At 51.9% G+C, this 24883-nt stretch overlaps 1 protein-coding gene across 4 annotated transcripts in view; it reads left to right on the forward strand.

Annotated features, from left to right (window-relative positions):
- Window positions 1-23710, forward strand: part of NPAS2 (neuronal PAS domain protein 2) — a 177425-nt gene extending 153715 nt beyond the window's left edge. For 3 of the 4 annotated variants that reach the window (XM_062208782.1, XM_062208781.1, XM_062208779.1), the window contains 8 exons: window positions 368-477; window positions 3079-3168; window positions 5773-5919; window positions 14150-14344; window positions 16499-16689; window positions 16969-17061; window positions 21447-21624; window positions 22427-23710. In XM_062208782.1, coding sequence (XP_062064766.1) covers window positions 368-477; window positions 3079-3168; window positions 5773-5919; window positions 14150-14344; window positions 16499-16689; window positions 16969-17061; window positions 21447-21624; window positions 22427-22603 — 1181 coding nt within the window. In that variant the 3' untranslated portion in view covers window positions 22604-23710. The remainder of the gene's footprint in view (window positions 1-367; window positions 478-3078; window positions 3169-5772; window positions 5920-14149; window positions 14345-16498; window positions 16690-16968; window positions 17062-21446; window positions 21625-22426) is intronic. The other variant, XM_062208783.1, reaches the window with a different exon arrangement.
- Window positions 23711-24883: the final 1173 nt, after the last annotated feature.

Consider the following 24883-nt stretch of genomic DNA (forward strand, 5'->3'; position numbering starts at 1 on the left):
CCCAGGCCTGAGCGGAGTCAGGGCTGTCTGTGCCTGGGGAACAGAGGTTGTCCTGCAGTCTGCATCCCTCGTGCCCTATGTACTCCGATCTCTCCACTGCGGTGCCAAACAAACACAGAGTGGGTGACGCGTGGGTCATGTAACTTAGCTGCTCTTGGTAACCCCGGTGAGGTGTCAGATGGGGCAGGTGGTTGGCTGGACACTCCTGGTGGAAATGAGATCTGGGGCTTGCTTGTGGTGTCTTCTACCTGCTTCCACGCTGGGCAGTTAGCAAGGTTCCAGCCAAGCCCTTGAGTCCTGCCACTGGTTGCAAAGACAGCTTGTGAGTACACGTGAGTCAGGAAGATAACGCCTTGTCTTCTTACAGCCACGCCGACCAAGCTGATGGCAGAGGCCAGCACCGTGACGTTGCCAAGGTCTGCCACTCTACCGCAGGAGTTACGGGTGCCTGGGCTCAGCCAGGCCGCCACCATGCCGGTACGTATGTGGCCCAGGGCCTCTCACCAGCAGTATGCTCCCTGTGACGGGGACTGCAGGAGCCACGAGCCATGAGCCGCCTCTTCACTTAGCTGTTGAGAATAGGATGGCCGGGGAATAGGGAGAGGAAGGTAAATTATTTAACTGGCAACCAAACGGAAATATTTTCGTAATGAAATTAATGTGGCTGTATGTTTTGTAGGATACAAAATCCAAATGGATTTTAAGAAAGAAAACTCATGGCTTCCCAGTTGGGGTCAAAGCCACAGGTCCTCTGAGGACCCCCCCACACACACACCGCCCTGGCCTCACCCCAGGGAGGATGCTGGGAAACCATCAACCGAGGTGCAGCTCTGTGTACACAGCAGGGGGTGTCGCTGGTGTGCTCCAGACGGCTCCAGGATGTTGGGAAAAGCGTGCAAGGGCACTGCCCAGACCACGCCCTTCTGGTCTTTTCTTGCCATCTACCTTAGCAACGTGCAGCATCAATCACTTAATCACCTCCACGGAGCCTGGGCCAGGGGTTCAGAAAGGAAAAACGAGGTTGGCCGCTCTCTGCTGGAAGGTATCCGCAGTCTCACCAGCCTAGGCTAGAGAGCTCTCTTCCCTCAAATGGCCGGCCCCTGGGCTGGGCTGGCTGAAGGTGGAGCTCAGCTGAGAGCATCCTTTGCTGACCCGCCCGTGTGCCTGGATGCCAAGAGGAAACCTTCGGGGAGCCAGGCAGAAGCTCCTTAGCCTCTGTGACCCACCCCTGGAAGTCATCCAAGGTCAGCCTTGCCACACCTCCAAGCCAAAGCAGTCCCTAGTTCCCCTGCAGAGAAAGACGTAGATCTCCATGGCCAGATGGGCGAAGGGCCCTGGAGTTCAAGGGGCCCCATCCAGATGGGGACCAGGTAGCTCCTGCCCACCACTTGCTGACGCTTTGGAGATGGAGAGAGTGTACCGCCTCCCTGATGGCTGCCCACTGCGCTTGGGAGATCGGGGTGACCTTTTTTATTTCCCAATAGAGGTGGGGAAGACCACTCTCTTCTCTCCAGCCATGTCTGGGTACACCTGTTAGCTCTGCCCGCCATCCTCCCAGGGTCCTTGCAGTCCGGGGTGATGCTCCAGCTGCTGAGGGGACCCAGAGGGCTCTGCAGGACAGCGTGGTTAGGAGAACCCAGACCTGGTTTAGCCCTAAGTCTGCTTCTCCCTCAGAGCAAAGGTTCTTGTTGTCAGTTCCTCCCAGTGCCATCTGGGGTCACACTTTTTACATTTTTGCTGCTTTTTAAATTATTATTTGAGAGCCATAAACAGAAAGAGGAGAGCTCCTGTGTGCTGGTTCATTCCTCAAATGCCTGCAGTTGCTGAGCCAGGCCAGAGCCGGGAGCTTGCAGCTCCGTCCAGGTCTCCAATGTGGGTGGCAGGAACCCAACGACTTGAGCCATCATCGCCCCCTGCCTTGCCTGCAGTAGCAGGAAGCTGGAGTCGGGAGCCGGAGCTGGGATTCCAAGCCAGGTGCTCTGACGTAGGACATAGGCATCATAACCGCTTAAGCTAAACACCCACCCCTGGGCTACTTTTTTATAGTCCCTCGGGACCAGGGTCAGTAGTGAAATAACTTCACAAGGGCCCTTTCACTTTTCTTTGAAAAATGCCCATAGCCTGTAAAGCTTGGGGTTTCCTTTCTGTTTTTTACAAATTTAATTATTTATTTGAAAGGCAGAGGCAGAGTTAGAGAGAGAGAGAGAGAGAGATCTTCCATCCACTGGTTCACTCCCCAAATGGCTGCAACACCTGGAGCTGAGCCAATCCGAAGCCAGGAGCCAGGAGCTTCTTCCAGTTCTCCCATGTGGGTGCAGGGGCCCAAGCACTTGGACCATCTTCCACTGCTTTTCCACTGCATTAGGCGAGAGCTGGATCTTCAATGGAGCAGCCATGTCTTGAACCGGCGCCCATATGGGATGCCCACACCACAGGCAGTGGCTTTACCCACTACACCACAGCACCAGCCCCTAGGATTTCCTTTCCTGTTTCTGCAAATTGCCCCCTACCCCATGCCACCCACCCAAGTGATCTTGGGAAGCAAAGATGCCACTCAGCTCACTGCCCCGGGTCCCTGAGGATCCCAGACAGAGGTGGTGAAGGGGCCCGGTCTTCATGGCCGGTGTGGGGTCATGGATGCTGAAAGGTCAGGATTGTGCTGGACAACACTGCTGGGGATGAACCCCCTGGGGACAAGAGCAGCCAGATCCATCAGGGCTGGGGTGTGAAACAAGAGACAGGAAAGCGGAGCCAAGCAGCACTGGGGGCTTCCGCGGGCCTTGCAGACCACACCGTGCTGGACACACATTGGCGGCCCGCAGTGCTCCAGGAGCCTGCTCCAGGCCACCTGCAGTACGGCCCCTGTGTGCGTCCACACTGACAACACGCCCTGTCTGGGAAGTGGTACAGCCATCAAACAGCTGCCTGTACCTTCCGGAAGTCCTGACTCCCAGCCGTTTCCCAATGCATGCAGAAGGGTCTCCTGTGACCCAAGCGACCGACCGAGATGCGGCCCCCTGCACCCCTGCGGGGGCCCAGTAGCAGTATTTGTCACCGAGGCCCCGCTCTCTTCCCCAGGCTCCTCTGCCCTCCCCATCATCCTGTGATGTCACGCAGCAGCTCCTGCCTCAGACCATTCTGCAGAGCCCACCTGCTCCCATGGCCCAGGTGAGTCTGGGATGCAGGAGACGGGCGGCCCTTCCTCCAGACACAATGTGTGGCTTGCTGTGGAGCGCGTGGGGGTTATTGATGCTGACGTGGGCAGGGACTGCTGCTTCCCGAAGGCGCACCTGTCTTCTTTCTTCAACCTTGTCCTGTCCGCACGCGTTCCCCACGTCCCTTCCTCCAGCGCCTGCTTTTGAATCCTCTCACTCATGTTTGCTCAGCTCTCTGCCACTTTTCTGTATTCTTGTCATTTTCTTAATACCTCTAAATTGGCCATGATATTAAAAAAAAAAAAAAAAGGAAAAAGGTCTGAATTAGGTCGAATGTTATTGGGAGGCTTTGAGAGGCTCAAAAAGCTGTGAGTCTGGGACTATAAATATCACATTTGCTTTAAAAAAAAAAAATAGGGGGAGGGGAGTGGATTACAGCTTTGCTGAATAACTCCTTCCTGGTTTCAGCCACGTGCACTGAGTTACTATCTGGGCCAAGGAGCGAGAGACGCTAGGATGCAAACATGACCGTAACACAACCCTCACCCCAGTGCTCGGAGAGGAGAGGAGCAGATAGGCGGACACACCGCTCATGGCGGGGCAGGGATTTTATGGAACCAGAGAGAGAATAATCATGGAGGAGGTGACGCTTGTGTCGGCTGCGAGAGGATGGGTAGAAGTTTGCCAGATGAAGAGGCGGAGGGACAGCAGGCAAGCGGGACCTGCTGTGCACCCCACGTACGGCCGCGGAGCCAACGGACAGACGCTCTTTTGAAGCCAGAGCTGTCCCTCTGGGGTTTCTTAGCTTGGCAGGGAGCTGGCTCTGGGTCCCAGGAAGTGGTTCCCCAGCCAGTGGAACTCGGTAGAGTTCCTGCTCTCCTGCAGTGAGGGAACGTGTGCTTGCGTGGCGAGGTACAGAAGGCACCCACGCAGAGTCTGCGCATTGGGACAGTCTGCATTCGTCCTCGTTAGGCCAAGAGGAAAAAAGCCAAATGATTTTTTTTCTGTAAATTTCCAAAAGCACATCTGGTCTGAGATGAGTGAGTTTTTGTTTTTGTTTTTTTTTTTAAGCCAAAGGCACATGAAATGAGAATTGCTTTGACCTGCAGGTCCCACATAGGGAAGCACATTGATGCTGGTAATACACACTGGTGTGACAAAGGCTTTGTCTAGCAGTCACTGCCCTCAGTGTGTTAGACGCACTGTGTGGAATAACAGCTGTGTTCCTTACAGTATCCTGCAAAACACTGACTTTTCAAGTCAGACAGTTCTCCTTCCAACCTGGGGAATCAATGAGATCCTGTGATTTTTTTTTCCCCACACTCTCTTCCCCAGTGTTATCAATGAAGCTCCCTTCAGGGAAAAAGGAGAGAAAGCAAAACTCAGGGAGGTGATGGGGCAGTTGGCCAAGAAGTCTCCTTTGTGTCGAACGTGTCTCTAAGTGAGAGTAGATCTTCTTACCAGAGACTGACCGCTGGGTGTCTGGAACACCCTGGAAACCTCAGGATGCTTCCAGAAGTAGCGGATGCTCAGGATGTATGCACCGCGCTGGGTCGCTCCCGCAGGGAACCAGCTCAGCCGCCACAGCTGTGGCCCCTGGAGGTGGGCGGTGCCGCGGCCAGCCGCTCCTGACTTTGTAGAACCCGCCATGGAAGTTTTCTTTCTTTCTTTCTTTCTTTTTTTTTTTTTTTTTTTTTTTTTTTTTTTTTTTTTTTTTTTTTGACAGGCAGAGTGGACAGTGAGAGAGAGACAGAGAGAAAGGTCTTCCTTTTTGCTGTTGGTTCACCCTCCAATGGCCGCCGCGGCCAGCACGCTGCGGCCGGCGCACCGCGCTGATCCGATGGCAGGAGCCAGGTGTTTATCCTGGTCTCCCATGGGGTGCAGAGCCCAAGCACTTGGGCTATCCTCTACTGCACTCCCGGGCCACAGCAGAGAGCTGGCCTGGAAGAGGGGCAACCGGGACAGAATCGGTGCCCTGCCTGGGACTAGAACCCGGTGTGCCGGCGCCGCAAGGCGGAGGATTAGCCTATTGAGCCGCGGCGCCGGCCTCTTGTTTGTTTTCTAAACCACCTACCTGATGCAGCTTGCTTGTTCAAATTCTCCATCAAGATCCCAGCCGAGTGCACCCTCGGATGGAAGTTTTCTTGCGATCTGGCACAGCACCGGTGTGTTTTGAGCTCAGGGGTAGCAGCAGAATCTGTTTTTATACACAGTCTGGTGCCCACGCTTCCATGACTGAGGCAGGGGCAGGGGCTGGGAACAGGCCCTTGCTTGCAAAACTTCTTGGCCTCACGCAGCTCCTGGGCCTCGGGCTTCACTGGCTGCCCTTGGCCAATCCAGCCTTGCGACCTGCAGCAAGTCGCAAGCTGAACACCTCCTGGATGGCCCGGCGGTCAGCCAGACCTGCAGACTCAGGCTGTCCTGTGGCCATGACCCCGGGCTGGGCCCCAGCCCCTGTCTCCATGACCCCGGGCCGGGCCCCAGCCCCTGTCTGCTCCGTGCAGGCACCCCTGCAGCGGGCTCCTTGGGAATTCACGGGCCAGGGAAGGGAGGCATGTGTGCATGGGCTGCTCAGCAAGACCAGCCTGCAGGTGGCAGTGACCCCGTGACCTTGCAGTTTTCAGCACAGTTCAGCATGTTCCAGACCATCAAAGACCAGCTGGAGCAGCGGACGCGCATCCTGCAGGCCAACATCCGGTGGCAGCAGGAAGAGCTGCACAAGATCCAGGAGCAGCTGTACCTGGTCCAGGACTCCAACGTCCAGGTGATGCCCTCTGCCGTGTGTCCGCGTCCACCCCGCCCGAGGGGACCGTCCTTAGAGATCGTTTCAGGGCAGACGAGGCTTCCTCCCGAGCCTCCTCTGTGCCACCTCAGGGAGCCCTCTGTTGCTTACAAAGCGTCTGAAACGTCCAGGGGCAAAGTGCAAGTCCAGCCCTGCCTCCCGGTCTCCAGGCCAGGCATGATGCCCTCCTCCCTCCCCCCTCACCGGTCACTACCTCACCTGCATGTTCAGCCAGGCTTGTGGCCTTTGACACCCCGGCACAGGTGCCAGTTGGTCCCTAGCTGGTCCCTAGTAGCTTCCGTGGCACTGCTGGGCTGCCGGCAGAGAGAGACGGAAGCTCTGTCTACTCTCTGCGATGGTCTGTCCAGAAGTTCCTGGAAGATAGAATGAAACGATAGGTTTGCTTTGCTGCAAACAATTTGGAAATCCACACACAGAGTTTTTTTCACGAGCCTTGCTTACCATGCACTTTCGTGACAACCCCTGCATCTGCATGGATTTCAACATTTTTGCACGAAATCTCTCTCAATTCAATGTTCTCCAAATGCATAGGAGTGCCCTGAGACAGATGCTGGGCAGATGAATTGAGGGAGAGATGGGGGGTGGTGCTGTGTGTACCCCAGCCCGGGGCGAGGGCAGCAGGGGCTGGGGCTGGCTCCTCTGTGCCCCCACCTGTGGCATGCCCAGGGTTGGGGGGGTACCCTCTGATGCTCCAACCTGCAGCAGCTCTTACTGTTGTCACTCTTGGGACTCCTTTTGAGAGAGACAGAAGGGAGTCACAGAGATGCTCCAGGAAAGTGGTCAGGGCCCCGTCCCTGCTGCTGCCCCCAGCCCTGCCACAGGCCCCCTCCCCGGCCACACAGCTCCAGCGTCCATGACACGCAGGCTCTACCAGGGCACAGCCTGAGCCAGCACGCTGTGACTCCCACATCCTGTGCTCATGTGCTAATGGCCGGGGGAGAAGCCTTGTTCAGGCTACACTGCCTCTCTGGGATCCCAGCAACGTGATCCGACCCTCAGGGGCTTTCATTGCGGGCTTTTCAGACAGTGCCCCACCCCCACGTCCTGTGCCTGCACAGCCCTCCCTGGCAGAGCCGGCCCCTCACCCTAAAAAGAGAAACCCAGGGCTGGGCATTTGGCCTGTCAGTTGAAATGCAGGTGGGATGCCTGCCTCCCGTATCAGAGTGCCTGGGCTCAAGTCCCAGCTCTGCTCTCAGTTCCAGCTCATGCAGACCCTGGGAGGCAGCAGCAGGTAGGTCCCTGCCACTCAAATAGGAGGCCTGGATTGAGTTCCCAGCCCCTGCTGTTGCGGGCATTTGGGAAGTCAACCAGTGGATAGCAATCCTCTCCTCCTGCCATTTGTTTGTTTTGTTTGGGAAAAAGAGAGGGGTCCAGGGGCCGTTGCTGGGGCACAGCGCGTTAAGCTACTACCTGCAACACAGGCATCCCATATGGGCGCTGGTTCTAGTCCCAGCTGCTCCACTTCTAATCCAGCTCTCTGCTATGGCCTGGGAAAGCAGCGGAAGCTGGCCCAAGTCTTTGGGCCCCTGCACCCATGTGGGAGACCTGGAAGAAGCTTCCTGGCTTCAGCCTGGCCCAGCCCTGGCCATCTGGGGAGTGAACCAGTGGATGGAAGATCTCTCTCTGCCTCTGCCTCTCTCTCTCTGTAACTCTACTTTTCAAATCAATCAATCTTGAGCAAGAGAGAGAGAGAGCGAACAGTCCAGGGCAAGCTACCGCCCTACACCTGCTTCTGCTCAGGCATGTGTGTATTGTGTGCCCCTCACTAGACAGCCTGTCCCCTGCCCCCGGCGGCCACACCCCTGCATGGACCGGGCCCGAGGGAAGACTGGAAAGAAATGCGGTCAGAAAGCTGTGGGATTTTGTACTTCTTCTCTCCCAGCTGGAGGCTTTTCCTCTCTAATGCAGGGCCTGATGGGCCCCCAGAATTCATGTGGCTCCAGTTACCTTAATGGAGTTTTTCTGGTAGCAGGAAGGGGGAAGCCGAAGCCCCACACTGCTTAAAGTGCTTAGCTAAAGGCTCAGTGGGTGTGCGAGCATCCTCCTCCATGCCTGGGGCCCTCTGCTTCCTGCCTGGTCAGACACAGAAGCCAGACGGCAAAGTAACAGGTAGCCAGGCTCTGGCTTTTGCCCCCTGGTGCAATCAGAATGGCTCTTCCTATGGCTGCTGCGTGTGTGGAACCCCCAAAAGGCCTCTGTGTCCTGGGTGGGGGGACACCGTGGAAGCCACGCCCTCCCGTGTGCTCCGTGCCCGCGCTGCTTCCCTGGCCCTATCTCTGCAGTGGAATTTTCCAGAGAACGTGGAAATCCACAGATAGCCAGAGCCGAGAAGGTTTCCCTCCAGCAGTCTGCCTCCTTGCTTTTTCCTCTTTGGGACTTAAAGAAACACAAGCGTACTTCAGGAAGTTCGTGGAAAACGGAATGAGAAGCGAAGCTCGTTTGGGTGCAGATTCTGATTAAATCCATGCGTGGGAGAGGCTTTGAAGAGCCATGTAGTATGAGAAAGCGGTAAACGTCACCATTTCTGTGCCAGAACAAATTCTTGATTCCAGCTTTTTTGAAATACCATCAAACACTCCAAAAGGCTTAACCAAAATCTGATGTTTGGTTGCAAGCTATGTGATTCAACTGTAAAAAATAAGCAAGTCAAAATTACCCCAGCTCCCTCCCCGTGAAGTGAGACTGGCGGGACGCTGATCATTGCTGAAGCCTACTGATGCTTGAGTGATCGTGTATTCTGTGGGCTCTGCATGGGCTGGGCCTGTGGGCCCTTCTACCCCCATCCAGCCTAAGGCTCCCTTTTTGAGAGCACGTCGCCCTCTGCTGGTCACTCATAGGAAGGCCCACATGTTCTTTGGTCCGCCCTTCCTTTTGTCTGTCTGTCCATCGTCCAACCTTCTTTCCTTCCTCACACCTCTCCTTCCTGTCACCCTCCCTGGTTTCATGTATAGCATATAGTTGAAAAAAATACTGATGCAGAGAGAGAGAGAAAGAGGAGACAGGATGGAGAGAGAGAGATGTTCCAGCCGCTGGTTCACCCCCCAAATGCCTACAACAACCAGGACTGAGCCATGCTAAAGCCAGAAGCCTTGTTCTTAATTCAGGTCTCCCACAGGGGTGGAAGAGACCCAAGTACTTAAGTCATCACCTGCTGACTCCCAAGGTGAACGTTACCAGGAAACTGGAACAGACGTGGGGCCAGGACTCAAACCCAGGAGCCCTGAAAATGAGATGTGGGCATCCCAAGCCGCAACTAAACTGCTGCGTGGAACACCTGTCCCCACCCTTCCGTTTTTACCTCCATCCATGCCTCCACCTGCCTTCCTTCCATCCATCCATCCTTTCTTCCTTCCTCCCTTCCATCCTCCCATCCTTTCCCCCTGCGTCTCCCCATCAGGCAGACACCTGTTAGTGCCGGCTACTTGGCCGAGCACTGTGGGATGCAGGGTTTCTGTTCAGCAGTGGGAGAGAGCAGCACACTGCCCAGTCTTACGTAACACCAGCAGACATCGTGAACATAAATGCTTCATTCAGTTTGCCATGCATTCCATTCATTAATTTAGCTGATCGTTTTTATATACCCGGAGTCACAGGAGGAAAATCCTCCTCTTGAAATTGTAAACATTGTTACTTAGTACCTCGCATACATTTGTTTTGCACTAACTCTGGCTCGGGTACTTATATGCATGAATCTCATTTAATCTTTTATGAGATATATATTCTTAACGCCACTGTTTTATTAATGAGGAAACTAGGCTTTGAAACGTTAGGAAAATTGTCCGTGGTCATACTGTTACTAGATGGTAGGGTGGGAATTTGAACGGAGATATGTCTGATGTAAGCTACGTTAAATAAGGGATATACTAAGGGCATGTTTACTTGACCACCAATCACAAGGTAAATTATATCCTACAAGAGAAATATATGGTAATTGGGTTTGAGTATTAGATTTAGGAGTTGCTGAAGTGATGACAAACGAGTCACCTCCTGTGTTGTAAACAAGCCTCATAAGAGAGCCGAGATTGTACACACACCTGAACACGTGCGTGCATAGGATGACGAACACCTGAAAAATGACTCCTGCCAGCCAAAGTGATAACAAGAGCCCTCATTTTAAAACTGCAGGCTTCGCTGCTGGTGATGGGGGCATGAGAGATGAGTGGGAAAACCCCACAACATCAGGCACCTGCTGGCCAATGACCGAACCCATCTCTAAGCAGACACTTGAGCTGTCTGATCTCTTTAATGTTTCATTTATGTGAGAAGCAGAGAAAGAGACAGAATGGGTTTCCGTGAGCTGTTTCCCTCCCTGCATACCTACATCGGCATGGCCTGGGCCAGGGCCGAATCTGGGAAGCACATATCAGGTCTTCCATGTGGCTGGCAGGAGTGCAATGACTTGGGCCATCACCACTGCTTCCCAGGGTCTGTGTGAGCAGGAAGCTGGAATCAGGAGTCGGAGGCAGGAATCGTACACACGGGTGCTGGGATGTGGGATGCGGGATGCGAGCATCCCAACCAAGCATCCGAACATCTCGAGCAGCCGCCTGATTTTTAAGTGCCCCTCTTGGCATCCTCAGGGTGTGGCTCTACATCTGCCTTTCCAAACCTGCTCTGTGCCTCAGCAGCCGTCAGCACTTCTGTTCTGGACCGGGTATGAGGTTGCACTGCACGGAGTCTGCAGAAATGGGGATTAAAGATGCCAGACGCTGCCGAGAAGCGGGCCTTCCTGCTGAAGAACTCAAAGCCAATGGGCTGGACTGGAATGTTGCGTGGCAAGAACCTTGCCACGGGAGCAGGCGTCTGGCCTAGCGGTTAAGACGCCTGCATTCCATATTGGAGTGCCCGGGTTTGACATCTGGCTCCAGCTCCTGACTCCGAGACTTTCCGGCCAGTGCAGCCTTGGGAAGCAGTGGTGATGGTTCAAGGAATAGGGTTCCTGCCACCCACGTGGGAGATCTGGTTTGCATCAGTAGCTCCCAGCTCTGGCCTCATTCCAGTCCTAGCCATTGCTAGCACTGGGGGAGTAAACCTGCAGATGGGATTGAGATATTCATTCATTCATATTCGCTCTCCCAAAGAATTTTTTAAAAAGAAAATGTGATCTATAAACCATCAATCGATATTGTTTAAGCCCAAGAGGGACTTTTATTGAACAAGTTGGCTACAGGTCTTTAGGAAAATTATTGTTGAAACTATTAAAGTTGTTTTCTGGGGGGCTGGCATTGTGGTGTAGCAGACTGAGCCACTGCCTGTGATGCCAGCATCCCTTGTGGGTGTCAGTTCAAGTCCCGGCTGCTCCACTTCCAACCCAGCTCCCTGCTAATGAGCCTAGGAAGGGAGACCTGAATGAAGCTCCTGGCCTGGGCCAACCCTGGCTGTTGCAGCTCTTTGGGGGGATGAACCAGCAAATGGAATGTCTGTCTGTCTGTCTGTCTCTCTCTCTCTGTCTCTCCTTCTCTCTCTGTAACTCTGCCTTCAAATAAATAAATCTTTCTTAAAAAATAGTTTAAAACACTTGTTTTTCTTAAACATTTTGAGTCAACTTATAGATCTTATTTTTCTTAAAATCTAATTTGACATAAAAAGAACAAAGGCTTTCATTTGTGTTTTGATGTCCAGTTATTTTATAAGTTTTAATGAATTGTGACTAATCAAGATTATCTACCAAGACCATTAATTCTACAAATTTAACATAGCTGAATCTTTCAAACATTTCACATAGCTAATGAGGCACATCTATAAACCTAAGAAGTTAACCTTGCTAAACACTGTTTTAAACTGAAGACAGCCATTCCTTGTATCTATACTGAACTGGTTCCAGGACCCATGGTGAGTACCAACATCCAAGGATGCTGAAACTCTTATATAAAAACAGGGTACTATTTGCATATAACCTACATATATCCTCCTGTACACTTTAAATCATCTCCAAATGACTTATAACACCTACTACAAGGGAAATGCTACATAAATAGTTGTTACATTGTATTATTTAGGGAATTATGACAAAAAGTCAGTACATACTTGCAATGGATGAAATTCTTTTTTTTTTTTTTAAGTCTTATTTTCATTTTATTTGAATGGCAGAGAGAGCGCACTCTTCTGTGCGCTGGTTCACTTTCCAAATGCCTACAACAGCCTAGACTAGATCGGCCTGAAGCCAAGAGCCCAGGTCTCGCAAGTAGGTGGCAGGGAGCCAAGTACTTGAGCCATAAAATGCTGCTTCCCAGGGCGCACATTAGCAGGAAGCAAGATCTAGAAGCAGATGGAACTGGAATTGTGGCACAGAGGGTTAAGCTACTACCTGTGACACCGGCATCCCATATGAGCACCAGTTCAAATCCCAGCTGCTCCACTTCCGGTCCAGCTCCCTGCTCAGGCAACTTGGAAAGCAGCCAAAGATGGCCCAAGTCCTCGGGCCCCTGCCACACATGTAGGACACCCAGATGAAGATGCTGGCTCCTGGCTTCAATCTGGCCCAGCTGTTAATAGCCATTTGGGCAGTGAACCAGTGGATAGAAGATCTCTCTTTGTCTCTACCCCTCTCTGTAATTCTGCCTTTCAAATAAGTAAATAAATCTTAAAATAAATTTTAATAAGTAAATAAAAACAGAAGCAGAGTAGGGGCGTGAAACCAGGCATCAGACAGGAGATGCAGGCATCAGCCAGCCTCTTAACTGCTGGACCAAATGGATGCCTCGGAGGCAGCTCTTTTATTAACAGCTTTGGTCCACAGTTGGTTGGATCTGCAGACCCAAAACTGGAGGATGTGGAGGGCTGACCATACATGGAAGTCATCTGAACTCCATCAGGATTCTCAAAAACATGTCAGCAGTCTTTAAATGCCTCATCAAATTCCCCTCAGCCTTTCAAATTAAAAATACTAGGCTAATATATTACAGTTTCTTTTTTAAAGATGTATTTATTTATTTGAAAGGCAGAATGAAAGAGAGAGAGAAAGAGAGCGAGAGAGCGAGCTTCCATCCACTGGTTCATTCCCTAAATGGCTGCAAAGGCTGCGCCAAGCCGAAGCCAAGAGCCAGGAGCTTCTTCTGGGTCTCCCACGTGGGTGCAGGGCCCCAAGCACTTGGGCTATCTTCCGCTGCTTTCCCAGGGAGCTGGATCAGAAGTGGAGCAGTCGGGACCCAAACTGGAACCCTTGTGGGATACGGACATCACAGGTGGTGGCTTAACCCTCTGCACCACAGCATCCGCCCTGCCAGTCTCTTAATGTCTGAAACATCTCAGTTAGAGAACACACAGGAATATCATGATGATTACAAAGCCTCTACCTACGTCTCCAGTCCATGGACCTGATGCCGAGTCACCCTGCCCGGGGAGGCAGCCTCTCTTACTTAATGGGCACGGATTTGCCTCTCAGCTGAGTGCGCCAAATTGAAGACTCGCCACAGCAGCCTGGGTACAGACCCTGCTCGCTGGTCAGAGGTTCATTCAGCCCTGGTCCTACTGTAAGGACAACATGGCCCACGCCACAGACTAGCCACCCCTCTGCCACCATTACCATGTCATTCACTCATTCACTCCATCCACAGATGTCTCTTCCTTCTGCTAAGTCAACCTGGTCTCTAAGAAAATGTCTAAAAATTATTTATGGAGGGGCTGACGCTGTGGCACAGCAGGTAAAAGCCCCAGCCTGCAGCATCGGCACCCCAATGGGTGCTGGTTCGAGTCCCAGCTGCTCCACTTTGGATCCAGCTCCCTGCTAATGCACCTGGGAAAGCAGCAGAGGATGGCCCAAGTGGTTGGACCCCTGCACCCACATGGGAGACCAGGAATAAGCTCCTGGCTCCTGGCTTTGGATCGGTGCAGCTCCAGCCACTGCAGCCATGTGGGGAGTGAACAAGCAGATGGAAGACCTCTCTCTCTCTCTCTCTACCTCTCTACCTCTCTTTGTAACTCTGTCCTTCAAATAAACAAAATCTGAAAAATATGTATTTGTGGAATATCTGGCCCCAGTCACTTGACCATGGCCTTCGTGCATATGGGGCAATGTCCGTCCCACCCACCTCTGTCCAGCACCTTGTACTGAGCTGCGGCACCAGAGGCGCTCACAGTGACTCGGGGACAGCAGGAAGGCTGACCTCTGGCTGTGGACAGAGGAGACAAGGAGGCGCACGCACCTGCGAGACGCACCTGCACCTTACAGACGTTTCTCTTGTGTCCCCAGATGTTTCTGCAGCAGCCAGCTGTCTCCCTGAGCTTCAGCAGCCCCCAGCGGCCTGAGGCCCAGCAGCTGCTGCAGCAAAGGACATCAGCGTCCCAGCCCCAGCTCGTGGTGAGCCCTCAGCTTCCCGGGCAGATGGCCTCGGCCCAGGTTGCAAACCAGCACCTGCTCAGAGAGTCGCCTGTGATATCAACCCAGGTAAGGGAGGCCCCTCTCCGCCTTCAGTCCTGGCCACCAGAGCAGCCTTACTCCCTGCAGGCCAGGGCATCTTGATTCTGGTGCTGGAAACCTGCGTTGCTCCTCCGTGGACGGGGAGTTGGGGGAGATGATGGCAGTCAGCTGTTTTTTTTTTTTTTCCTTCTTGTTTTGCAACCACGTTGAAGTCCACGTTGTACGGGCTTCTTTATGAACGCCCACCTCAGTCCCTCCCTCCTGCCCTTAAAGACACCGTGTAGCACAAACATTCAGCCTTGACATTGAATGGAGGAGGACGAGGACATCCCAGGCCCTCACAGCTTCCTGCGCATCGTCTTCCATCCCTGTCGCCCACCCCTGGTTTGAAACACTGCCCTGGGAGCAGCTGCCTCTGATCCTTGTCCTGTGCTCCAGAGCCACCTCGTCCCCACCTCCGGGTCCCCCAGAGTCCATTCCGAGCCCTCCCCTTGCAGCCATTTCTCCACTGATGGGGTCACCAGTGGAGAAATGGCCCTGAAATTCAATCAAGAAGTCACAAGCCCTCACTTCTGGAAGATCGCAGATGGGAAGGCAGGATACAGACGCTACCCCCAAACCTGTCACCTTCACACAGCCCTCGGGTGGCAACAGATGACCGAGACGCACAAGAGCTGTCCTTACTCGCAAGGGACTCCTGGTCCAGTAGGGAGCCTGGGACCCAGGGCAGACAAGCATAAACTAGTGCAGTGTGCATCAACCAGTAGCCATCCACCAGCATCCTGGGGTCAGTCCTAGGATACCCCAAGGGTACCAAGATCCACAGATGTTCAAGTCCCATCGGTACAATGGGATCATATCTGCATGTAACCAACACACATCCTCTCACACACTCTAAATCAACTCTAGATGGCTTACAGTACCTAATGCAACGTCAATGCCCTGTATGTGGTTGCTATACCATATTGTTTAGGGAATCAAATGACCAGAAAGAGATCTGTACATGGTCGGTAGGGACGCCATTTTTCAGTATGTTTTTTGATGGACGGTTGAGTGAGTCTGCAATAGAATCACAGAGTTTCGTCCTTCTGTATCCAAACTGAAGGGTTCTTCCTGAAAATGTGGCCTTGTGATTTGAAAACTCATCAGAAATGAGGACATTTTGGAAAAGAAGAACCTGGAGAAAGATTTATGCTACATCTGATATTGGAAGATTTTGTAAAAGTGCTTAGAGTCAAATGGCTGTGGGCTGTGGTGTCACTGCATGCGTCGGTGGTCAGTGAAACTGAAAACTCAAAAGCAAATACAAACCCGTTCCCTCGTTCATTCTTTGGGTCACTCAGGGCACTGATGGACGGCAGTGAACAAGAAAGAAAAGGGGGGAAAAAAGCAGAATATCTGTTCCAAGTAGGGGTGGAGAGCAAACTGGGTAAAGATCACATCACATAGCGATGAGTAGCGGATGGAGTGGAGCTGTTTTTTGTTTGTCTGTAATTTGAAAGATGGAGCAAGAGAGAGAGAGAGAGAGAAAGAGAGTGCTTTCTCCAAAGGCCAGAGCTGGGCCAGGCTGAAGCCAGGAGCCTGGAGCTCCATCCGGCTGCACATCCCATGTGTGTGGCAGGGATTCAAGTTCGTGAGCCATCACCTGCTGCCTGCTAAGATGCACATTAGCAGAGAGCTGGGCTGCAAGCAGAGTGGCGGTGACTTGAACCAGACACTGGGATGTAGGACGCAGGTATCCACAGCAGCATCTTAACCACTCTGCCCCAGCACCTGCCCAGGGAGAGCAGAGAAGGTCTGTGCGAGGGGGCAGCACTTGAGCCGAGACCCGAGAGGGTAAGAGAGTGAGCCCCATGGGTCTCGGGGCAGGCAGAGGGATTCCACAAAGAGGGATCCAACACGTGCAAAGACCCCGAGGCAGGAGCAGGCCCAACAAGCTGGAGAGACCGAATGCACAGGTGTGTGTCGGGAGTCGACTGCAGCTCGTGTCCAACTGTCCCTTGTGTGCTGAGAGCCTGGTACTATCCAAGGCCCAAGGTACTCAAAGAAGCTTTGAGGTGCTTAGAGCCCAATGGGGTGACAGCCACGAGATCAAAAGAACTTATGCACAGTTGGGTCCTAAGTAGGCCCAGGGAAGGGTGCCTGAGCTCAGTCTAAGTGTTACCCCTCTCAATGCTCCAGGGGCCCAAGCCACTGAGGGGCTCGCAGTTGCTGCAGGCCGGCAGCCGCTCAGTGAGCAGTTTGACGTCCCAGTTCAGCAGCACCACGGCCGTGCTCCCGCCGACTCTGAATCTGACCACACCTGCTCCCGCCTCCCAGGAGGCCAGCCAGTGCCAGCCCAGCCCCGACTTCAGCCATGATCGGCAGCTCAGGTACGGAGCCCACCGTGGTGCAGAGGCCGACCGAGGGGGTGGTTTTCAGCGATTTGTCTCAGCTCCCTGCTGCAGATGGACACAGGGTCCAGAGAGATTCTAAAGTCCCTGTAGTTGGATGCGGTGAGGGAAGTGGCAGGAGAGGCCTTGGGGTCCCCATGAGCAGGGAAGATGACGCCCTGCGTTTGTCGACCTCTGAGGAAGTGGGGATGAGCGTTGGCCATAGGTGCTATGGTTTCGGTGCTGATACAATTTCCCATTTCTCTCTTCTGTTCCAAGACTATTGCTGAGCCAGCCCATCCAGCCCATGATGCCTGGGTCTTGTGAGGCGAGGCAGCCCTCAGAGATGGGCAGGACTGGACGGCAAGTCAAGTACGTGGCCCCGGGGAGGAGCGGGGAGGCGGAGCGCTGTGCCGAGTGGCCCCGGCTGGCGGCTCTCCTCTGTCTGGGCCATCAGTGCCTGCTGGGGCTCAAGCTGGGAGGCAGGATCCGAGTGTGCTCTTCTCCCCCTGGTTCCCATTTGAGCTGGCCGCACTCCCTGCCGAACTGGGCAAAACAGTGAGTTATAGCCCAGTTTGCTGTCATCTCCTTGGCCAGATCAGAGCTTGGAACCAAGAGCTTCATCCTGGTCTCCCAGTCTCCTGTGTGTGGGTGCAGGGGCCCAAGCGCTTGGGCTATCCTCTGCTGCTTTCCCACGCACATTAGCAGGGAGCTGGATCAGAAGTGGGGCAGCCAGGACTCGAACTGGTGCCCATGTGGGATGCTGGTGATGCCAGCAGAGGCTTACCCTGCTAAGCCAAAGTGCTGGCCCCCAACACTTATATGTCTAAAACCCTGCACCCTTGGTGACACCCTTGGTGGAGGTAGCCTCTTCTTCCCAGGATCCCTCTCGAGCTCCAGGTAACCATTCTGCAGACACACTTGGAGCTTACCTGCCCTGTGGGTGCAGCACGGTACCCCAGAACCATGAGATCCTACAAATGTAGGAGCCCCCCTTTCTTCCCAGACACACAGCCTTCTCTCTTTCATTCCCTTGCCTTGGTCTGTTGTCTGCAGCCGTAACGAAACACCCGAGACCAGGTACTCTATAAGGAACAGACGTTTACTTAGCTCATGGTTTGAAGAGGCTGAGAAGTCCAAGAGCATGGCCCTGGCCTTCTTGCTGCATCCGAACCTGGCAGAGGGCATCCCAGGGCAGACAGAGGGAGCACGCTAGGCCACGCCTCTTTCCCTCTGCTTGTGAAACCAACAAGGCTATCATGGCTTCCTCTAATCATAGTCACATCCAAAGGGCCCGCCTCTGAACCTTCTTAACCTATGGCTCTTGGGGCTGAGTTCCCAGCACATGAACTTTGGGGGACGCATTCAAACCACAGCACTTCCTCAACATCTTCTCGTGTGAACCCCCGGGACCAGAAACAGCTTTGCTTGCTGTTTACTTACTAGGCAAAAGGCTGCCTGGAGATGCACGGACTGGTAGTTTAAAAGTTCCTGGAAGATAGTTTCCAGCCCTTTGAAACAAAGCAGCACAACAACTATTGCTCACTTTTTTTGGATGTTTATTTTGTATTTGTTTTCATTGATTTGAAAGGTAGAGTGGCAGAAACAGAGGCAGAAAGAGAAAGAGATCTTTTATAAACTAATTAATTAATCAATTTTTTAAGGAATACAAATTTCATAAGTACAACTTTAGGAATAAGTGATTCTTCCCACCATACCTGCCCTCCCACTCTTCCTCCTCCTCCCTCTCCCCTTCCCAGTCCCATTCTCCATTAAATTCATTTCCAATTAACTTTGTCCACAGAAGAGCAACTCTATGCTAAGTAAAGATTTCAACAGTTTGCACACCCACGCTCATACACACACAAAAAAACCTGAAAACTAGTTTTACATTTAACTCTCATAATACAACTCCTTGAGGACAAAGGGAGAGTTAGTACATAATGGGGAGCATGGGGAGTTAGTACATAATGACTCCTGTTGTTAATTTAACAATTGACACTCCTGAGTATGATGTCAGTGACCACCCGTGGCTCTTGACATGAGCTGCCTAGGCTATGGGAGCCTTTTGAGTCTACAAAACTCTGCCAGTATTTGGACAAGGCCATAAACAAAGTGGAAGTTCTCTCCTCTCTTTAAAGAGTATATTCTTCTTTGATGGCCACTTGAAGGAGAGATCTTAACATCCTGCTGAAATCATTCCATAAAGGCCTGCAATAGCCAGAGCAGGGTCAGGCGGAAGCCAGGAGCCAGGAATGCCATCCGGGTTTCCCACATAGGTAGCAGGAGCCCAAGTACTTGAGCCACCCTCCACTGCCTCCCAGGATACATGAGGAGGAAGCTAGATTGACAGAGAGTGGCCGGGACTCAAACCATCACTCTGGTATGGAATGTGGGCATTGCAAGCAGCAGCTTAACTCCTTATGCCATGACATCTGCCCCATTTTTTGCGTCACCGCTGGTTGAACTTGGTGTTTGACATTCATCAGGACAGGGCTAGCTGATGAGGCCTGGCCCACCCTCCTACAGGGGCCTTGCAGCTGGGCTGTCACCCTGGGTATCTTCTGCCTGTGTCCTCCTGCAGCCAACACAGTGACAGCAGATGACACAGTGACAGCATGCATCTCTGAGTGTCAGAGTCCTGTGTGTTCATTATTTTATCTCCCTAAAAACCCTATGATGTAGGGAATATCTCTCTCTCTCTCTCTCTCTCTCTCTCTCTCTCTCTCTCTCATCAGTGAAGAGACGCCTGTGAAAGGGTTTGGGTCACATTCTCAAAGGCCACACACTGTACTGGACACAGCAGGAGCTCCCTGTAGCTTCCAGAATCTCCCAACCACCTCTGTGGCCCTTTCGGGGATCTCCCCACAGCCTCTGGATGTAGCTCCTGGCCCTCTCTCTGGCCATGGCGGGGTAAGGAGGGGAATGCACCTTGCAGTAAGCCCTGGAAGTTCTTTGTTCATCGTTCATGCTCTCAGTGATGGGGAGGGGTGAGTTTTGGGTTTCGCCTGTTCTTGCTAAAGGATCCAAGTAAGTGGAAGCACAGATTCGTCTTCCACCACTTTCCAGAGACGCTTAAAATGCAGTGACAAGGAAATACCATCCTCTGGGAACAATAACTGTCCTTTCCATCAATCCAGTGAATTCTCTGCTGGCCTTTGAGGGAATGCCTCTCCAACAGCTCCACCCAGGGCAAGTCTGGAGCCCTGCAGTGCCAGTTACAGGCAGGGAAACAAGGTCCCTACATACCCAGTACACCGCAGACATGCCTACAGAGTCCTCAGATATCTGTCCTGATCTGTCATCCTCCAGAATTTTCCCAAGGGGTCTTTCTCCACCCCTTATTAGTGGGCCATTATCAACACCTCCTTTTAAAAATTGTTTATTATGGTAAAAATATCTGTAGCATAGTTTTCACCGTATTAACAATTTATAAGGGTACAATTCAGTGGCATTAAGCGTGCACTAACACTAGTGTGCAGGCACGACCACCATCTGTCTCCAGAACTTTTCAGTCTTTTCAAACTGAAATTCTGCTTTCCTACTGAATGCTAACTCTCCATTCATTCCCCTGCGCAGCCCCTGGCGACCACCATCTCCCTTTCTGTCTCTATGAAGCTGACAACTTGAGGTCCTTCTTATAAATCATGCAATACCTCTCTTTCAGTGACTGGCTCATTTCATTTAGCATAAGGTCCCATCTATGTTGTAGCATGGGTCAGGATTTCCTTCCTTCTTAAGGCTGAATAGTACCCACTGTATGGTTGTACCGCAAGTTTTTATCCATTCTTATGCCTTTAACTAGTGTACAAATCTCTGTTTGAACCCTTGCTTTCACTCCTTGTGGGTAAAAAGTCAGGAGTGAAGAAAGCAGGTGCTGGATCCTGTAGCAATTCTACATTAGCTTTTCTGAGGAATCACCAATTTGTTTTCCACTACAGGTGCACCATCCTACAGACCCAGCATCAGTGTGCAAGGGCTCTTTCTCCCCACTCTCATCGGCACTTGTGATTTGCTGTGTGTTTTGATAACAGTCATAATAATGAGTGTGAAGTGGTATCTTATCTTGGGAGTTTTCTGTTCGTGCAAACAGACACAGCTCCTATCTGCTGATTCACTTCCCAAATGCATGTACCTGCTAGGAGTGGGCCAGGCCCAAGATGAAATTCAGAAACTCAGTGCAGATTTCGCATGTGTGTGCAAGGGACCTGGCTGCTTGAATCATCACCTGCTGCCTCCCAGGGTCTGCATTAGCAGGAAGCTGGCATTGGGAGCAGAGCTGGGATTCAAACCTAGGCATTCTCTTATGGGGTACAGGTGCCCCAACTGGCATTTTAAGTCCTAGGACAAATGCCTGCCCCTCATCTTGGTTCTGATTTGCTTTTCCCTTACAATTACTGATGTCAGGCATCTTTCCCTGTGCTGGACCACACTGGTCATCTCCGTCTTGTCTTTGGAGAAATGTCTACTCAGGTCCTTTGCTGTGTCTTGATCAGACTGTTTGGGTTGTGGAATTGTAGAAATCCTTTATGTATCCTAGACACCAGACCCTGATCAGAGATACGACCCACAAACGTTTTCTCTCCTCCTGCAGCACACCTCTCCCTTTTGTTGCCAGCGTCCTTTGCTGCCTAAAGGTTTTTGGTGAAGTCCACTTACCTATTTTGTCGTCATCATTGTTACCTGTGCTTTTGGTGTCGTGACAGAGTTTCTTTCTTAAAGGATCTGTTCTCTCCTTGGCACGTGAACCCAAACAGGTACGCACAGAGCCAGGCCATGTTCCCAAACGCAGATGCACACCCCGCCAGCAGCAGCGCCTCCACGCCCGTCCTGCTCATGGGCCAGGCGGTCCTTCACCCCAGCTTCCGGGCTTCCCAGCCATCCGCGCTGCAGCCGGCTCAGGCCCAGCCGCAGCCACAGCAGCACTACCTACAGGTGGGTACCAGGCCCAGCAGGGCCCAGCGTGGGTCTAGGGGGCGGAGCCAAGCTCAGCAGCCCAGTCTTATGTGGCCTCTTTCTCCCTTGTCTTCAAAGTCGTCCTGTGCCACAGAAGTTAAGAATCAGCTATTATACATCTCATATGGTTATGTACGAAGGAATTTTTACCAAGATTTTTGCATCTTGGTATGTCCATATTTTAGAAGCAAAAAAAACCCACCAAGGATAACTATGTTTGTCAGACTTTCCATTGCGGCTGTAGATAAAAGTCTTCTACAAATACATAGTTAAATCACATTTAGTTCAAGATCCATCAAACTGCCTGGGGCTTGCTAGGAAATTCTGGAGTACTTTGACCTGTGGTAGCTGCCTAAAAAGCTAACTTAATTCAAACAAGTGCCAAAAATACCAGAAGAAAAGAGAGGGAGCCACTGGGGGTTCAGCTGGGAGCCAGGTGTCTGCTGAGGTCCTCAGAGGGCTGCAGCTTCTGTCACACCTGTGCCTGCGTCCCGCTTCTAGCCCAGCCCACAACCTGTCCCGCAGGGCTCCCTCCCCAGCCTTTAGCTCCACCTGCTCCACCTGACAGCTGCAAAGCCCTAAGTCAGAGTGCAGTGGCTGAGACATCTTGAGGACCGGGACCAAGATAAAGAAAGTCTTTCATTCCAGAGCTGCTAAGCCATACCTGGCAGCATCCACATTCCTCTGGGGCACAGGGGCCCTGGAGGCAATGGACAGAAGGGCGGCCATGGACTCTCAGAAGCCCCTCTGGAGCATGTTTTGCTTTTCTTTCCTGCTACAGGCACCGACTCCTTTGCACAGTGAGCAGCAGGACTCGCTACTTCTCTCCACCTACTCCCAACAGCCGGGGACCCTGAGCTACGGCCCGCCACCCACCGTGCAGCCCCAGCCCCCACGCCCGCCCCGAAGGGTCAGCAGCTTGTCTGAGTCAGCGGGCCTGCAGCAGCCGCCCCGGTAGTGCCTGGGACTGACGTCAGGACGCAATCAGCTTTAACCAATGGACGAGGGGGTGTGGGGAGGGGTGGTGGCCATGGGACATTGTGCACACTGCATACATTTCAGAGCTCCCAGGTGGCAAGCATCTCCCAGGGTGCACTGCTGGCGTGGTGGGCAATGACCAAGAATACCAGCCGCCTTGCCCTTGGCTCCGAGCCTCTGGGGCACGCTCTACAGCCATACGGAATGGGCCCCGTGGCCCCTTGGAGGCACCGCTGCTCAGTTCACCTTTGGGGAGAGAGTACACCTGCTGCATCCCCCAGAGTGCACGGTGGCTCCAGGGCACCCTAGCCCATCCACTCGCGCTCGCTGGCCTTCGCTCTCTAGATATCTTTCCTTTGCATTCAAGAAGGACTGAGTTACAGATCTATCGGAGAGAGAGAAAGAGAGAAAATAAAGATATTATTTTTCATTATTTCTAAATGGTTATTTTTGGTTTAATTTGCACAGCTGCACAGAGAAAATAACTTAGGCACTTTCGGGTTTTTAAAATAATAAGGTCTCCTGACTTTCACTTGGAGACCTCAGTAACAGAAACAGCTCCCCAATCAGATAGCCAAGCTGGTTTAACCAAGCTGCAGATCCATACCCTCTGGCCTCAACCCTAATGGACTGAGGTTCTTCATCCCCTGCCCAACTGGTGGTAATCCCCCCCCCCCAAATGTAACACTGGACTATTTCCTGTTTACCCTGTTGATTGCAACTGCAGAGGTGGACTTAAAGCAAAGCACAAAACTCTATTGAGGACCCCAAGACTAAGAGGGGAGAGGTTTCAGAAGCCAGGCAGGCCTGGGGGGCTCCAGTCCCCAGGGCACCCCCACACGGGTGGCCCTCCGCGTGAGAATGCTGCATCTTTCTACGTCTTTCATGACAATACTGAGGATTGGATTTCCCTTTTCCAAATGCACTTTGCTTTTTTTGTATGTTTTGTTATGTTGAGATGTTTCTAAAGAAAAGATTTTATGTAATTATAAGACAAAGTGTAGTGAATTGTACAGCTGTTGTAATAATGACCTATTTCTATATAAAATAAAATTGTATGGATTATGTGTAAATTATTTTGTACTGAGACACCAGTTCCTTTCCCAAATATATAAAAAGTATAAAAGTTTTCTTGTGTTTTTCTGTGAGTGGACATTTTTGTAATAAATTAACACATTTGTATAACTTCTTCTGTCCCTTGTTATACATCCATGCATATACATCCTTTTACTGGTAAACTTTTTTTTTTCCAGTTTCAAGACTTTTTAACATTTTCAGGGCATCCCAAAGATTCTTGAAATCTTTGATTTTGAAATGTTTGTTAGACTCAAATACATACATGAGAATTTCAGCAAATTTTCATGCTCAACCACAACCCAAGGACAATCAAAGACAGCAAAGGTAAAGGAAGTTAACAGTAAGTAAGTTGAGTGATGGCGTTAGGTTTTTGAATTGCAATGTGGGCATCAAGTTCCCAATCTTCAATATTAAAGTTTGTGCCAGAAAAACAATGGTTTACCGTAGAATGATAGCAAACTAGACAACCACAAGAGAAAGTTCCTCGGAACGTCTCCACCTTGCTGGCACAGGTAGTCTGGAGAAACCAAATGCTCTCCACCAAAGTCTTCATTCATAGCCCACAATGAAACTCACCCGGACTGGAATCCTGGGAGCCCTCACTGCCAACACAGATGTCAGCGATGTGGGTGGGCTGCATGTATAAAAGTATCTGCCATGGGTGATGGAGGGTCGCACCAGCAGCACCTGGGAGGGGTCAACTAACCACTGCCATCCCAGCCCCGGTGAGGTTTTGCCATGCTGATGGGAGCATGCCCTGGCCCACTGTGTTTGAGAACCCCTTCCAAATACGTTGGCCCGGGGCTGCCAAGTCTTTCCTTGCTCATCACCACAGCTGTCTGCTTCTGCAAAACAGCTCTTAGTTCCATGACTATGATCAGTTTGAGATGGCGTAAAAAGATGCTACATAACTGCATCTGACAGGAGTTCTACTGCTTGTGTAACTGCACTGTTCCTGCCCAAAAAAGGGGGAGGGGTAAGTCAAAGTATTTTGTGTAAACTAGGAATATTTTTAACAAACCGGAAAAGCTCCCCTTTGTAAAAAAGAAAAGCTATGGCCGGCGCCGCGGCTCACTAGGCTAATCCTCTGCCTGCGGCGCCAGCACCCATAGTTCTAGTCCTGGTTGGGGCACTGGATTCTGTCCCTGTAGCTCCTCTTCAAGTTCAGCTCTCTGCTGTGGCC

This window comes from Lepus europaeus, chromosome 13 (genome assembly GCF_033115175.1).
Source record: "Lepus europaeus isolate LE1 chromosome 13, mLepTim1.pri, whole genome shotgun sequence".
Lineage (NCBI taxonomy): Eukaryota > Metazoa > Chordata > Mammalia > Lagomorpha > Leporidae > Lepus > Lepus europaeus.